Source organism: Odontesthes bonariensis, chromosome 23, assembly GCF_027942865.1.
Source record: "Odontesthes bonariensis isolate fOdoBon6 chromosome 23, fOdoBon6.hap1, whole genome shotgun sequence".
Classification (NCBI taxonomy): Eukaryota; Metazoa; Chordata; class Actinopteri; order Atheriniformes; family Atherinopsidae; genus Odontesthes; species Odontesthes bonariensis.
The window spans coordinates 20,386,840-20,403,285 of record NC_134528.1 but is presented as its reverse complement, the minus strand read 5'-3'; the positions used below and the strand labels follow the sequence as shown (position 1 = coordinate 20,403,285).

Sequence of the window (16,446 nt, the reverse complement as noted above, 5' to 3'; positions counted from 1 at the left end):
CACACTGTGCGGTCTCTCCGTGCCAGAAATAGTCCTGTTAGCACAAGCAACATTAACAGGCTTACAGTGACAGACTCACACTTGATTGGATTTTCTTTATTTTGCTTCTTGGTCATGGCACTACTTTGTTGAAATAGTAAGACCTGCGTCGTTTGGATATACGCATTATACTTTTACGCGCCAAACTCCAGAGTTAATTGGAGTAAATTAAAAGGTTAATGGTCGCTTTTTCGTTGCTTGTCCTAATCGATAAGGCTACAGGTATGTTTTCACTCTTGTACATTTTGCTATGCTTTTATGCGCTGTGTTGTGGGCAACTCACCAGCGGCCAGGCGGACGATGGAAAGCGGTACATCTGCCGGGCGATAGCTATCAGCGGCGATTCCAGTTGCCCTGTGACATTATTACCCGATCTTAACGTCGGGGGTCAAGAAGAGGAGCTCAGAAACACTGTTATGCAGCTACGAGAGACAATTTTGCAGCAGAAAGAAACGATTTCCAAGCAACTGGGCACCATCAACGAGTTAACCACAAAGCTGTCCCTCTGCGCCTCAGCCACCACCGATAGGAAGTACGACAAAGGGAGTTCATGGGGTAAAGACAAGCAGAATACAATGGGAGATGTCCCCAGAGATCCAAATGATTCCATTGACAGTCTTGGGAAAACGATGCAAGGGCTCAAGGACCGTCTGGAGAACCTGGAGGTAAGGTGCCACCAAAGCAGAGCCAATGCGCAACGCCATGCGTAAAATTATAGTTTGATTCACAGAATGGCTTTATAGGATTGAGGCAAACTGTGGAGACACTGCACAGAACTTTAAAAAATCCAGTAGTAGAGATCCACTAGAATGATCTGAGTACATATCACCGATTAGGTGTTAGGTGTTTATTTTGTTTTTGCATTAAAAAGATTTTCTCGATTCTTCCTACCAGGCTTAAACAAAAACTGCTTTGAAAAATGTAAATAGTCAGTCGCTTTTATCTTTCTAACCCCATTTTGCTTCTATACTGTACAATACAACTGTCAACACTAATAATAAGATGCTCCAGTTTCTCATGGAAGTAAATTTAGAGGTAAATTCATAAGCTTTTATAAGCCTGTCATGGCATACATAAGGGTCACTGTTTCACGGTGATGTAAGGCATCACTTTCAGCCCTCAGGATGCTCAGTGCCCATGATTAACTTCCTGTTCATGATCTCTTGCTCATCCTTCCGTAGCAACAGCAAATGAGGGCCAACATTTCTGGCGCCTCGTTCCCCAGTGAGCTCCGCGACCTGCTGCAGCGTCGGCTGGGGGAGCTGGAGAAACAGCTCCTAAAGAAAGTCAGCAACTTGGAGGAAGAAAAGAGCATGCTGTCCAATGCCACAGCTGCCTACAGGTTGAAGACAGAGAGCACTCTAAATGCACTGGTGGAGAGGATCAGTGAGCTGGAGAAAGGTATTGGAAAGCAAGCATCTCATCTGGAGATGCTGGCAGATATTCATTACTTTAGCTGTACAGATAAAGTAAAGATGAGACATTTTTTAGATGACTGGTGGATGTGTTTAAAGTATGCAGCAATATAAGTGTGATTAGTTGGCAAATAGGAGAAATATAGTACAGCACAGAAAAAAAATCGATTCAAGTACATGTACATGCTGGCTTCTATACGACACTAAAGCAGAGAATATGCCAGAAGATTTCAGAAGACTCTGAAGAGTTACAGTGTTCCTGAGCAAGGATGAATCAGCAAGGGTGGAAGAGGGTGACACAGTAATGGGCATCACATTAAAAAGACCTGCAGATCTCTCTGTATGTATAAAACATGAATAGAGAAGATGTTGGTGTTTCCCTGAGGTCACAAGTTTAAGAAAGAAGCCTCATGGGTCACCTCTCCTTCTCTGCACCCATCTCCTCTCATTCTTTTCCACCTTTCTCATATCAGGGGGAGGAGACTTCAAGTCCCCAGAGCAGTTTAAGCTGTCCCTTCCGCAGCGGACCAACTACCTGTACGGTCGCTTCACCAAGAGCCTGCCAGAGATGTACGCCTTTACAATCTGCATGTGGATTAAGTCCAGCGCCAGCCCTGGCATTGGGACACCTTTCTCTTACGGTGTGCCAGGCCAAGCAAATGAGATCGTGCTGATTGAGTGGGGCAATAATCCAATTGAGCTACTCATTAATGATAAGGCAAGCCATTCGACTGTTGTGATTCTTTGATGAAAATTAATTGAAAAATAAAGTGTACAATTCCTAAGGTACAGTGTCCTTTGACTTAAGGTTGCCCAGCTGCCCCTAGAGGTACGTGATGGTAAGTGGCACCACATCTGCATCTCCTGGACCACACGGGATGGCCAGTGGGAGGCTTACCAAGATGGGCAGAAGCTGGGAGCTGGTGAGAACCTCGCAGCGTGGCACCCCATCAAACCTGGTGGAGTCATCATCCTGGGGCAGGAACAGGTAAGGACATGCAATAAAACCCTCGATGAACGTCAGTGTTTTCCTGGTATTAGTCACGACTCCAGCTTTTTTTGTCATTACCAAAAGAAGAGGCAGCTTTAGAGGGAGTTACACTGATAATGACTTCCGCATTGGTAACATTGTATCATCAGCTATCCAGTGCATCATGTTCACATTATCCCAAGTAAACCAGTTTGATAGCAGCAGAAATGAGGCACAGGTGTGTTGCCATGACAAAACAGCAAAACAACTGTCACTGAGGTCTCCACAATGCAGGAGTAAGATGTATCACACGGTTTGCGTGTGAAAGAAAAGTTCTAACCAAAGTTAAACCCCAATGTTTTGTTTAGGCAGCATATGGTTCAAGCGATTGCATTACTGATTTGATGTTTTATGCCTCAATGGTTGGTCCACCACCTTGGTCCAGACTGAAATATCTCCACAACAACGGCTTTGAGTGCAATGAATTTTGGCACAGGCAGTCATGCCCTCATAACGATGAACTGAAACTCTGGGGATTTGCTTGTCTTTCATAACCAGGTCAAGAGGCTACCAAACAAATACCTCTCCTGTCCTATTTGACTGTAAGTTGCGGGTGCTAGCATGCCATAAAGCTCAATTAATCCACGGCAAAGAAGGTCGGCATCACACTGACAGAGGCATATCCTTGTAAGCATGTTAGAAGATTAAAGTTGGCGTTTAGCTCAAAGCTCAACAGCAGCAGCCATGGTTGTAGAATCCTGTTTGTTGAGGAAAATTAGCAAAAATTTTGAGATCCTTAGATAATTCCTTTAAAAGTCCTGATTTCCTGTCCGGATGTCCTGTTGTCAATAGGAGGTAGTATGCATGCTGTGTGTTAATAGCGCATGTAACTATTAAGACCCGAGGTGCTCTTGAATTAAGAATTCAAAGCAGTTTTACCAGGGTTTTCTGACAAACCTGATCAAATTTTCACTTTTAGCCTTTATGTCTCATTTTCAAAGGCAGATTGAAGCATGGCCAATGCAGCGTTTGAGACTCAGCTTTCTTAAATGTTGCTGTATGCACGATAACACTCCCTCACGTTGCATCAGGCTTGAAAGAGAGAAGCATGCAAACATCCAGGTCTGAGAGGGATATACAAACATGTGCTGTATCCTGTCTTAATGGGTTATGTGTGGTCACAGGTCAGGGCGACTGCTGCGTGGTAAAATCTCTTGAGGTGTCTTTAAAGGAGAACTGGGGTATTTTCAACATTAAGCCTCTTTTCTGAGTCGTCTGCAATTTTTAGAACCCCCCTCACCGCTTTTTTGAATTTTACTGCTGTAGGCTGTATTTGCCTAATTTTGATTCATCTCAACCTGCTTCAGAATGGCAAGTCATGTGCATGTCCTAAAAGGTCCGTAAAAGCACCATAAACGTCCGTTTTCAAAATCATCAACTCACCGGAGTGGTTACTGGTGTGCACTGGTAATCCATTTCAAATTTCGTTGCGAAAAGTTGCTTCTGTCGTGTTTTATTTGGCAGCTCGTTCATGCTCGGACTATTTTCTTAGCGGTGGCGGAGTAATATCAACGAACATCCAGTACAAAATGTCAAATAAAACACGACAGAAGCAACTTTTCGCCACGAAATTTGATATGGATTACCAGTGCACACCAGTAACCACTCCGGTGAGTTGATGATTTTGAAAACGGACGTTTATGGTGCTTTTACGGACCTTTTTGGACATGCATATGACTTGCCATTCTGAAGTAGGTTGAGATGAATCAAAATTAGGCAAATACCGGAGACAGCAGTAAAATTCAAAATAGCGGTGAGGGGGGTTCTAAAACATTGCAGACGACTCAGAAAAGAGGCTTAATGTTGAAAATACCGCAGTTCTCCTTTAACGATGAGCAGGGATAGACTTAAATTTCTTTTGATTGTTCAATTCACCATCTATTTTTGTGCCAGTTTTGTGTTATAGTGGTCTATCAAATCATTTCTCTCACTGTATGTGAAAGATTGGCTGATACTAGTGCATTAGATTATTTTTCACACCTATCAGGAGGTGACACCTGTGTTAACAAAAAAAAAAAAAAAAAAAGAAGTCAGATTGTAAAGAAGTCCATGAAAAGAGCACCCAGCTTAGCATTGGATCAGACGCTTTAGTTCTCCGAACGACTTTATGATCTCATCGCTAGTTTCAAGTTCAACTCAACATGACGTTGCTATTATAATTTCCTCAAATTATTGTCAAAATTGTCTGAATTATGATGGGTTCCTAGTAAGATCCACCAATCGCACACAGTGTCTGTTCTAGACACAGAGTGGTCTACAATCAATGGGTGATGTCACAGTTATTATCCAGCTGTTTTATACACTCAGTGTTTCTTTTGTTTGTTTCTTATCAAGTTAATACTAAACATGCATTATTATAAGGAACTGGTTTAAGAATTCTAGGTGATGGTTCAGCCCTGCCTGTTGGTATATCAAGAAATAAACACAAAACATGAAACGGACATCTTGTTTGTGCAGCTCTAGGGGAATGAGCTCTTTTTTTGTGACACGCAGAAGGACATTTGTGTCTTTTGCAAACTGGGCAGGAATTATCACCTGCTAAGTAGAGCTTTCAGAACTTTGTGACCGGGTTTGTTTCAGGACCAGCCATGATGCTTCCCTGCCCCAGGCCATGAAGGTTTTCATGTATAAACTTAAATAGTCAGTGAGTACAAGTGAAAGTGAGCAGAGAGCGAAAACAAAATTGAAGTTCAAAACTAAATAAAACGTTATATGTACTGAGTTGGATTGTTTCATTTAGGTTGGCAGTGATGTGTGTGATGGCGGCATCACACCCTCCTGCCTACCAACAAGGACTCTTTAACCTGTAAACAAAAGTAAACACTCCTTTTTTGACTGTTTCACCAAATAGCTGAGACTGCCTATGAGATCGTTGTTGTTTTAATGTATATAAACCTGCAAAGTGGGAGATACAAGTCAATAGATTCCATTTCGTGACAGCTTCACAATCTGCAGCATAACTGTGTTGAATATTCTCTTACACGACTATAACAAGGCAATGACGCACATGAAGAAAGTCTGGAAGTCGAATGACTTCCTTATTCCCACTGACTGCCTCCTCCGCTTCAGAGAGCTAATTACTTTGGATACTGTTGCTGCTGATGATTTTTATATTTACCTGCTGCTTTTTACTGCCCTCACAGGATGTGGTAGGTGGGCGCTTTGATGCTGGACAGGCTTTCGTGGGCGAACTGAGTCAGGTGAACATTTGGGACCGTATTCTGAAGCCGGTCGAGATCCAGTCAATGGCAAACTGCAGTTCTTACACCCCCGGGAATGTGATCCCCTGGCTAGCGAGCAATGTTGAAGTTTTTGGGAGGGGAGCGTTCAAACGGCCTCTGGAGATGTGTCTGGAGCGGCTGTCCAACGCATAAAACTAACATGTGCACCTCTCATTTTGTTAGTTTGTGTTTCCATCTGTCCAGTATTCGAAATGTTTTCCTGCAAAAAAAGGCTACTGCAAGGAGCTTTGTGGGCTTCCTTTTATGAAGAGATGTGTGACAAGGTTTTTTTTTGTCTGTGTGTTTTTGTCTCTGGGATTTGTAACCCAGGTGGAGTATTACATGTTGGAACAAACCTAATCTCATGACAGATGGTGAAATGCTCACATCCAGAGCTTAAAACATTGCAGTTTCACTATAAAGACACTAAAAATGTACTAACACCATGTTTTCCTTACTGTGTTCTGCATACAGATACAGCTTAAAGTGATAGTTTGGATTTTTCAAAGTGGGGTTGTGTGAAGTGTTTATGAGTAGTTTGTACCTTACCTGCAGGTAAGTCGTGTCACGAGTTGTGTCAGACTTATTTGATATCTTCCTCCTGGGCATCACCTCTGCTCTGATTGACTGTTCTTCATCTCTTCTCAGCAGTTCTTCGCCTGGCTCGCACAGACCCATGTTGCCGTCTTTGCTTTCATAATCACTCATTTTACTGTCTCGTTGTGGTTGTTTTGGTTAGACTGACAGAACTGTGAGTCACATTGTTTGATTAAGAAAATAGTGACTAAGTAAAGAACGGTCTAAACAAAATTCCTCAACTCATTGATATGTCATTCAACTGCACTTAAAAAAAAACAACCCAAACTGTCCTTGAGTTTTGATTTTTCTGCACGCCAACGTCGTACGTCTCCCATACATGATTCTTTTCTACTTCGCTTCTTTCTACTCCCAACTGCCGACTCTTTGCTTCTCATCGGCGCCCTCTCAAGGAAAACGTTAGGGTTAGGTGCTAAAGATGGTTAGGTTTAGAATTATTGTTCATAATTAAGTTTACATGTTATAAAAGACATGGTGAGATAATTACAATCACCTGAGAAGTCATGACTAACGGATTTTTATATATTAATGTGTCGCGACTCCTGTCATGTAGTGTGAACGCTGCCCAACAGAAAACAGCAGCCTAGGGATTTGTTGCCATCTCACAATTCACAACCATGGACTGCGAGAATACAGTGTTATAGATAGGTGGACAGTGTACGTATTACACGTTTTCTAGTGAGACCGGGCTGGTTTGAACACACCAAAGTGCAAATTGCCAGAGAGGAATTTTTAAGTTCAGTACACCAGCCATAGTGCCCCAAACAGGGATTAGAAGTAAGATACAAACCCATCCCCATGAGTCACTGTCTGTACAATTAAACTCTGAAGTCGTGAACTGTGGTCCTGCGCAAACGCACAGTTGTTATTCTCCTCCAACACAGACATTAGACTGGCTTCACCATTGACACGTGTTGCATGCAGTGTGAAGGTCAATGGTAAAGATTAAAGGTCTGACGAATGTAAAATCTTATCCTTGACTGTCAATCGAATATCTGACATGCTCAGTCCTTTTAAAGGGATCATGATGGAAAAAATATAGGCTCTGATATTGTGTGAAAGTGACTTAGGATCACATGTGCAATACACCTTATTATGTTTTGGAAATTCTGCTGATTTAGTGTGACAGCTCGTATACATGCATACATACACACTGTACATACATACATACTATTTAGTCCATCACAGTGCTTTTTTTGTCTGGCCTTTTTCTTGCGAACCAAAACTGTCGAAATGATAAATCCTTTTGAAAATATATTCATAGCTTCGATGTTGTGAAATATTTTTACTGAGTGATTTGTGATATTGATGTCTGTGCGTTGTCTCATCAAGTGCTCAGTAAACATAGGAGTAGCCCCGTAAAAACCCATGAAACAACTGTTTTGAACGGAAATGATTTCATTGTATGATTTTCGAATTTTCGCTGCCCTTGTCCAGTGGAAATGTGTTTTTATTGTGTTTTTAAGTTCAATGTGTGTTTGAGGCATAGTCCACCTTGTTCTGAGGCCTTCTTATAAACGCTTAAGTGCCAGTAAATGCGTTTTTTTTTTTTAAAGTGCTGAAAACGATTTGCTTTGTTGATGTATGAAAAATTAAAGAAAAATAAAGAAAACAACTGTTGCTAAATTGATTTCTTACTGTGTTTATTTCTCAGCTTTATTTTTCTTTGTACATCGGTTACTAATAGGTCAGTGGTGTGACTCAGGGTCATCTCGGATCATTTGGTCTATATCGGGTAGACTTTGTTTAAGGATAATGACTGTTCCACGCCAGTTCAGAATCACCTTTCCTTTAGAATCTGTTAAGCCGGTGAAACGGGAGTGACATGAGTAGTTCATAACACCGGCTGAGCGTGATCGTAGACTCCACTGGCCGGAGTCAAGCAACAACAACAGGTGTGGCATTAGCGAAGCTTAACAGATGAGAGAGGCTAAAAGGTCAGAGGTGACGTCAAACTCTCCTTCAAATACTCACTGCTTTAGAAGCAAACAGGACCTAAAATACCTGCTTTTTGTAAGGCTACAGAGCAACTTTTTAAAAATTATTTTGATTCTGTAGCAATATCAACAACAAAGAAGCCTATACAATAAAAAAAACAACTAGAAATGGTATAACAGCTATTATCAAGCTATCAAAATTTTTATTTCACATGACTGAAGATTTGGTGTCACCGGCGTGACCATCACAGAGTCTGTAGGGATCTTTGGGATGTACGGATCTTTGGGATCTTTTGGGATCTATATATATATATATATATATATATATATATGTATATGTATATATATATACATATATATATATATGTATACTGTATATTCCTGCCTTCAAAGATCCCTATATCATATATACTGTATATTCCTGAAAAGATGTTATAAAGATGTTGTAACATCTTTCTCACTGTGCCCTTTATTGATGATTAATGACCCAGGCTACCTTTTCCATCAACTGTAGGAGCAAAGAATGCTCACGTCATACCGTAAAGTGCTCATTTTTCTTCATGCACGACGTGCAATTTTTCTGAAAACACTAATTCTTCTGTATGTTTTAGGCTTTCATTAGCTCTGTTCTGAGCCAGATTGAGACTATCAGCATTGTTTTTTTTTAAATGCACAGGGCCAATCCTGTCACAATCCGTGGCTTGAGGAAACGGAGGAGTGGAACAAGTGCAATAAGTAAACTGATGATGAGAAAGTGAACATAAAAGAAACTCAGACAAGTCCACATCTTTTATGTATTCCAGAATGTATGCTTTGATCCAACAAGCCGTAGAAATGTGGGAAAAGGCAACGTTGGTCGGTTATTAGTTGGTTCATTTGAGTCAAAATTTCAATGTGAGGTATCTATTCAAAATGATTGAAAGAGGCACAGAACGAAATGAACGTCACCATCGATCAAACAAAGACATATCGATGTGCTGCATGTGCTGGATTTTTATTTTTTTTAACCGTTTCATACCATAACCTCATAAGTTAACAAAGAGTGTTTCAGAGCTTAATTCAGAGCAGGGAAAAAAATCATAGAGCATCGGTACGTGTTAATTGACATGTCACTGAAAACAGCGGCAGATTTCTACCACAGCAGTCTTATCTTAGCTCCTGATGAAAGTGATGGTATTTTTAGCAACTGAAGCTCCCCTCGGCCTCTTTAACAACAAGGATTCATCAGCTGTGACACCTCTAACAAAGGTGCCGCAGCATTGCAAGCTATCATTGAATACAATCCAGGTATTAAACAACAAAGAAATAGACTGACAAACATCAGTGTAGTCGAGAAATATTCAAGGATTTTGTTTTGAGTGAAAATTATTTTGTGGAATTATTTTCTTCCACAAAAATAATATGTAATAATATATATGACTAATAATAATTAGAAATGTTCAATAATAATAATTTATTATTGTATGTTATAGTTTATTATGATAATATCAATAGTATATACACATGATAATGTTTTTGGTTTCAGTTTCAAGTCATTTAGATTTTTTAGGGGGGGGGCAAATTTAGCCACACTATTAGATTGTTTCAGTAGACGGAAATTCAGATCACACAGATCCCTGATTTCAGATATTCTAATAAATCCACCAGCAGATAGATTCTGTGAGCCAGCAATCCATTTTCATAGCATAGATATTTGTGCAAGCTTTGTACAAGTATGTGTGACTGCATGCTTATACATAATATTGGTCTGAACATGTTGTGCTCATTTAGCATGTTGTCCTCACATGGACTGTAATTCACAGACAAAAATTTATAGATTACAGCACAATAAATTGCAAGCTGCGGTGTGTTGACACAAACTTGCGTCTTTGTTTCAACACATCTTTGATCTCTGGTAAATCACTGACATATTAAAGAAATGATCTGCTTTGCATTTGGGTTGGACGAGCATAACGGCCCCTTAAGACTTTTTTTTAGTCTGACATCTGTCTAAGGCTTACCTTTCAATCCCAGAAAAAGCATCAGTGACAGAGAGACACCGATTATGTGGGCGGTTCGCAAAGCAGCTTGCGGGGGAAGCGGCCAAGGTAGTCAGGCCAGGGAAGTTTTAAAAGAGCGTGCTGTACGAGAGATAAAATCTGCTGATGACTATACTGCCTGCCTGAACTAGTGCTATGGTGAACTGCTGTGGCCTGTCAGCTGTTGCCATTGCATCATGAACATAAGGACTCTACTACTTTCTAAGCCTCGTCATGTTGGCATTGCCATTGTAAGCAGTAGATTCCAACCTGTTGGGTAACACCTGAAAAGTCTTTAGACTCCTACCGTTCAGCATTGTTGTAAAACTGGTTCAGAGATCCATAAGCAGGAGACCAGCAATCAAAGATCAAATGGAAGATGTGGCCAAGTAGTTTAGTCAAGCTTCAGAACATATATCGGCGTAAACAACTGAACAGAACCAAACAAAGGGATGAGTGTTTTTGGTGGACATGATAGACGCAGTGACAACCTGGAGGATCCTGATCGAACAGAAATGTTGAATTTAAGATAGACTGGCTCTTAGAAACTTGACAAACAGAAAAAATTTGCCTATAATTTGGGGAGCATACAGTCGGTAATGTAACAGAACATTGTGGTGATAGGAAGCAGCTGACAGCCTGACACCTACACAACCATCACATTTCTGTACTTAACAAACACACAGGAAAGAAAGCCTGACTACAGAGGAGGGGAGGCAGTGGAAGAGAGCATAGCGAGCAAGTTTGCAACTTGTTGATGATCTTGTCACCCTTAATAGACACATTTCAAGGTGGTAGTTCCTAGAAGGATGTTTCAATTGGGAGTATATTGGGGGAATGTACATATAGATATATTTATATATATTTAGGAAAATATGTTTTATATCAGCTCAGTCCCCCCAGAAACATGCAATAATGTGTATGTATATTCGGTCTATATATATATTTATGTCTAAATCTAACTATAAAACTTTACCTCTTGCACAAAAGTTTCCACATTAGAGCCTTCTGCCACCCACCCCCCTCTTCCTCGCAATTTACATGGCAATGTAGGAAACACAAGTTTTCTCTGTAGGGAATAAAGTAAGAAAAACTGCACGGAGGGAAGAAACCACACATTCCATTGTGAGATTGGGTTGTTTATTCTTTTCTGGAAGGCAAAAACCAAGCAAGTCCCACATCAATTTGAAAAAACAAAAGCATAAATAGATGAACGGTTCGGTCCATTCACAGCATGCATAAATGAACTCTCATTGTTTAAACATGACCTTCACTTGAGCTGTGAATTTATCATGAGCCTATTTGAATGTCAACCTGAGCGGTGCAACTCTTGGATAGATCATTGTCGTCATTATTTCATAGGAAATACAGAGTGTAGTCTCTTTGTTGGCTGAGCGGTGGTGACAAAAACATCAAAGATACACGCAGGCACAGGTCAGCAGCAGTTGGGCACAGATTAGGTTCAAGTTTACACGTCTAGAAAAGCATAAGAAAGACATGCAAGTTGACCATCTTTATTACTTGTGCATTTTCTTCAGACAAATACACACACACACATATGCTTAGCCACAGTTTGATTAGGAGCTGTACTGGGTCCCGTGCTGCAAGATGAGCGGCTCTCTCTCTTCTCTCTCTCCAGCGGAGAACTTAAAAAGGATTTTGCTTTGACCCTCGGACTCTTGGTCTTTGAGAAATATGGCGTTGCTGGACGTGGCAAACTGAAATATGACAATTACCAGTCAGTACATGCGTGTGCATGATTCAGAGTAGCTTTCAGATGAAATGCAGTTTTGTAGACAGTGAAAGTCAGTCCAATATCTGGAGCACATTTTAATCATCACTAAAAGGCTGAGCCCAGCTCAGACTATACTTTACCATGCCATTCTTTGCCATTCTATTCCGTACCAGACAATAACATTCTATATCATCAATGTTTGCTGTATGTGCAGGCCTCTATCTTATCAGAGCAAAGCTTAATGCAAAATCATTTGTCAGAGTAAAACTTCCCATTTGTGAGTGGGAGTTACACATATGGTTCCCTGTAAGACAATAAGCAACACGCACAGCCCTACATACAGTACCTGTGATCTGCTGTGGTGACGAGGGCGACAGGCGATGACTATAATAAAGGAGAAAGTCGCTACGAGGATGGCAGCGCACGACAGGATGAAGAACAAGTGGGTATTATCTGCAGGTAACACACACAAAACATGTTACAGAGCGAGGACGGTCTACGGTGACATGCATCACGTAAACGAGCCTGTCATTTAGTGTCTGGGTGACATGATGAAAGAAACTGTTTGATCTGCAGGTCCGACTCAGCTCCTGATCGAGGGACACCAGGCTCTCAGGAGCACAACTCAAACTCTTCATCTACCTCTCAGCAAGTAAGGAATGAGCATTAAAAGCTGTTTATTTTCAGCCTCAGTGGGACCACAACATCAAATGGATCACAGCGATAGCAAATCAATTGAGCACAGTAGACATGTGAGGACCAGTCAAGATCGCTCCTCGCTGAATTGCTTGGGCTCTCGGCTGTGTCTGTGGAACTAACTAATGTGGCCAGATGGCACATGGTCAATTTTATGTGGAAAACCGTGTGACACAGCACAACTTCTCTTGGTTTCGAAAACCATTTTGTTTGAAGGCAACCAAAGCTCTAAGAAGCTAGATCCATACCTTCCTGTCCTCTGGAAGGTCACAGATTCATGTTCATCTTGATAAACTGTTAATCGTTTAAATTTCATCAAAGCAGAAGCTTTACTCTGTGACTGTGGAGAGCCAAGAGAACCTTTCATAAAGATGATTCAAAAGCTACCAAAAAGATAAATATATGTATTTCATGGGAATTTACAAATTTCAACAGACTCAAACAATGATTCGAATAAATGAAATTAAAAACATATTTATTTGACTGTTTTCTTAAAGAGAAAGAAAATTGAATCTCTTCCCATCACCTTTAGTATAGCCTTTGTGAATAAACGCGTTAGCCCGCAAATGTTTGGATGTGTTTGGGGAGGTGGTAACTCACAGCTATTCCTGACGTAGAGGCTGAAGGAGGTCTGGAGCTTGCTTATGTCATTGCGAATGGTGATGTCCAGACAGTGGACGCCAGCAGAGGTGAAGGTGTGGTTCAGCCGCAGTGTGTTTTCATAAAGCATGGTCAGCGTGCAGCCTCCCTTCGTGTCAGGCACACAGTTTGTGAGGAAACGCCAGCACACCCACATTGGAGGACTAAAGACAACATGGCGAGCAGAGCATTGATTTTTGATGTTCTTTTCTCGGCTGCAGTGGGTCAAGCAGGCTGAAATTGATCTCAAAATTAAGAAAAATGGGATGGAATTTGTTTTCACCCATACCGCAGCTCACTTACACTAATCAAATATGTCACATTTCGATTACAATATGTAACTTTTTCCTCTCTTCAGTGAACTTCTAAAATCACACGCAGCTTACCTTCCATCAACATGAAAAGCCAAACTGGTGTTCTGGGACACCTTGTAGTCTGATGGCCCCTTTAGTTCGATGCTTTTGATGGCATCTGCAAATTAAATCAATGAGTCCATCATAAGGATACCCAACAACAATGGTGTGCATAAAATTCGTGGAACAATGAATTCACAGTTATGCTAATCAATTCTCAAGGAAGATGACAGAATGTCTGTGAACTGAATCACAAGAGAAAGCAGGTCATGGAGCAAGACAACAGCCCTAAGCAAAGAAGTTATTCAACCAAAGAAAAGCCAAAGAAGAATAGAGTTAATGTATTGGAAAAGCCAAGTCACAGAGATATTTTAGAGGAGCACCTGAAAACCACCAGGGCTAATCTGAGTTAAAGCTACGATTAAACACACTAGTGGGGCAAAAATTCCCCAAAGCTGTTCTTCGAGACCAATCAACCACTACTGGAACTGTTTAGCTGCAGTTCCTGCTGCAAGGTTTCATTCACTTCTGACTCTCAAAGATACATGATATTGGATCATTTCCACTGATAAATCATCAGTATCACATTTTAATCTCCACTGTTTTATTGTGTTTTTTCTTTACAAACTTTTAATGATAAAACCTTATATTTTCAGCCATATTTGGGCAGAAATGTAGAAAATCCAAAAGGGTTCATAAGCATTCACACACCACATAAAGCTTCCCAGGTTTAAGAATTAATTTAACACTGAACACCAAACAACAGTAACCTACAGATTATTTCTCACACTCAAATATGACATTTTTGAGGGAGCTTTCTTAGCATCGTAAAAACTATTGTAAACCGGACACATTATCGAAAGTTAAACATCTGATCACTTTCAATTCTTTCAAGGAAACAAAGCAGTTTCAAGACTAGAATAAGCAAAAGACCAAACACAATGCAGGTAGCGTATGTGTTGATTTGAAACTACAAACCAAGTACTTGAACCTCCATAGAGTAGACCCCAGTAATTGGAGGTGTGTATTTGGCCACATTCACTCCGACTTTCAGTTGCAGTGTGTAGTTTCCTGACTCTGAGTAATGATAGCGGACAACCGGCTCAGTCCCCTGGATCACTTCTCTGCATCAAAGATATAAAAAAAAGACAAAAGCAAAAAAAAACAGCGTCAGACAGGGAAACGCATTCCTATACCTTTTCTGAAATGTTCAAACATTGTAAAGACTTATACCCATTCCCGAGGTCCCAGGTATAAGTGAACTTTGCGGTGCTGAAGTTCTTTTGGGGATCAAAGAGCTCAAACATTGTCTCAGTGGGAACGTCCGACGCCAGTTCTCCTGTGTCTCTCACATAGGTGGCATTTCCCTCCATTTGATAGAAAACTAGCTTCCCGGCAATATTTTCTGGTGTGGAGATACAAAATACTTAGTTATAAAGCCAAGACAGCTGGAAGGAAAGTATCACCTGGATGCTGGATGACATACCCAAATCCGTCAAAGGGCCTGTGGCCCATGCCACAGCCGAGAAAACCAGAAGAAGAAACACCAATGTCCATGCCAGATTTTTTCTGTAAACACAAATTTTTAAGAATACCTTTCTAAATGCCAGATGTCGTGAATATGCCAGATGTTTGATTTACCTGTCCATATCTGCTAGTCCTCTCCCTCATGGACTTCAAGTAGAAACTAATTCGGAGTAGACGAATATGAGGGAGGAAGGAGGTAATGTGCTTCCCTCTGGCCTGGGGGATTCAGGGCATGCAAATGTGAGCCGTAAAGGCTTGAAATCGCCACCATGAGTTTCAGTCATGTGGCTGAGGAACAACAACGTAGGAGGCTCTGTCATGGGTCACATTCCTGTCCATGGTGGGAGATACACTGTCAGAGGTTGACGGATTTATCTCATCTATTTCTTTTAAAGAGAAATGTCACCTAAATGCTAATTTGATGAGGTCAGTCTACATATCACTAACGACCCAAAGAATGACTCAACTAGTTGGTTATCCAAATGGACTTTTTATGGTAAAATTTCTAATAATTTTGTTTATGAAAAACTTGTTAACTTGTGTTGAGCTGACCAAACAAAATCCAGTGAAAACATACAAGTAAAGACACTCTAAAGTCTTGATGAAATGAAAAGTTATGGTGCGTTTTGAAACTATGTCATTTTAAGGGTTTTCATATGTCTTGCACAATACATCATCTACTTTATACACCGAGATCTGTGCAAAAATGACAAAAGAAAAATCCATATATAGATCTTATCTCAGAGCCTGCCATCTCCTGTAAAAGGATAGCAAAATGTTGATGACTCATCCTCTGCTTGGGTTGTTTGTTAGTTTTGATTGGGATAAAATGCTTTTTTTTGCTCTACATCCCCCACTTCGTAATGAATTCAGTCAAAGACACCAGCAAACCTCCTGAGGAATGGTGAGCAGTGACCACTCAGACCTGTGAACCTAAGCAGATTTGACTCTTTTGCTTTGATCCTGCTGTTACTCATGCGCTTAAGAGTCTTTTCCTAAGGTTGCAAATGATGCACTTAAAACCCACACAATGCCAAAAATTGGAAGGACATGTTAAAAACAAAGTATATCATCCGTGAGGGTGCCAAAATGTATTTGCAAATGTGTATTGCTAAGCTACACCATGACTCTTTCGCTAGAATTAACTTGCCGTCTTGTGGTTGTTCAGCATGTCCTTGAGTGAGTAAATATACAGTGCTAAAATGTAAATTTGAAAAAAATATATTCTGTAGGCATGTA

The 16,446-nt window shown here is 40.7% G+C and overlaps 2 protein-coding genes across 2 annotated transcripts; one reads left to right on the top strand and one right to left on the bottom strand.

Annotated features, from left to right (window-relative positions):
• nptx2b (neuronal pentraxin IIb) lies at positions 1–7,910 on the top strand. The gene is made up of 5 exons (XM_075457849.1): positions 1–704; positions 1,221–1,440; positions 1,928–2,172; positions 2,263–2,442; positions 5,628–7,910. The coding sequence occupies exons 1-5, from the start codon at positions 219–221 to the stop codon at positions 5,856–5,858; spliced, it is 1,362 nt and encodes a 453-aa protein (XP_075313964.1). The 5' UTR covers positions 1–218; the 3' UTR covers positions 5,859–7,910.
• Positions 7,911–11,834: 3,924 nt separating this feature from the next.
• tmem130 (transmembrane protein 130) lies at positions 11,835–15,237 on the bottom strand. Its single transcript, XM_075458253.1, has 7 exons — positions 15,147–15,237; positions 14,914–15,085; positions 14,659–14,804; positions 13,714–13,798; positions 13,292–13,491; positions 12,339–12,445; positions 11,835–11,975 (listed from the first exon to the last, which is right to left on the bottom strand). Exons 1-7 carry the CDS (start codon positions 15,235–15,237, stop codon positions 11,835–11,837), a joined length of 942 nt encoding a protein of 313 aa, XP_075314368.1.
• Positions 15,238–16,446: the final 1,209 nt, after the last annotated feature.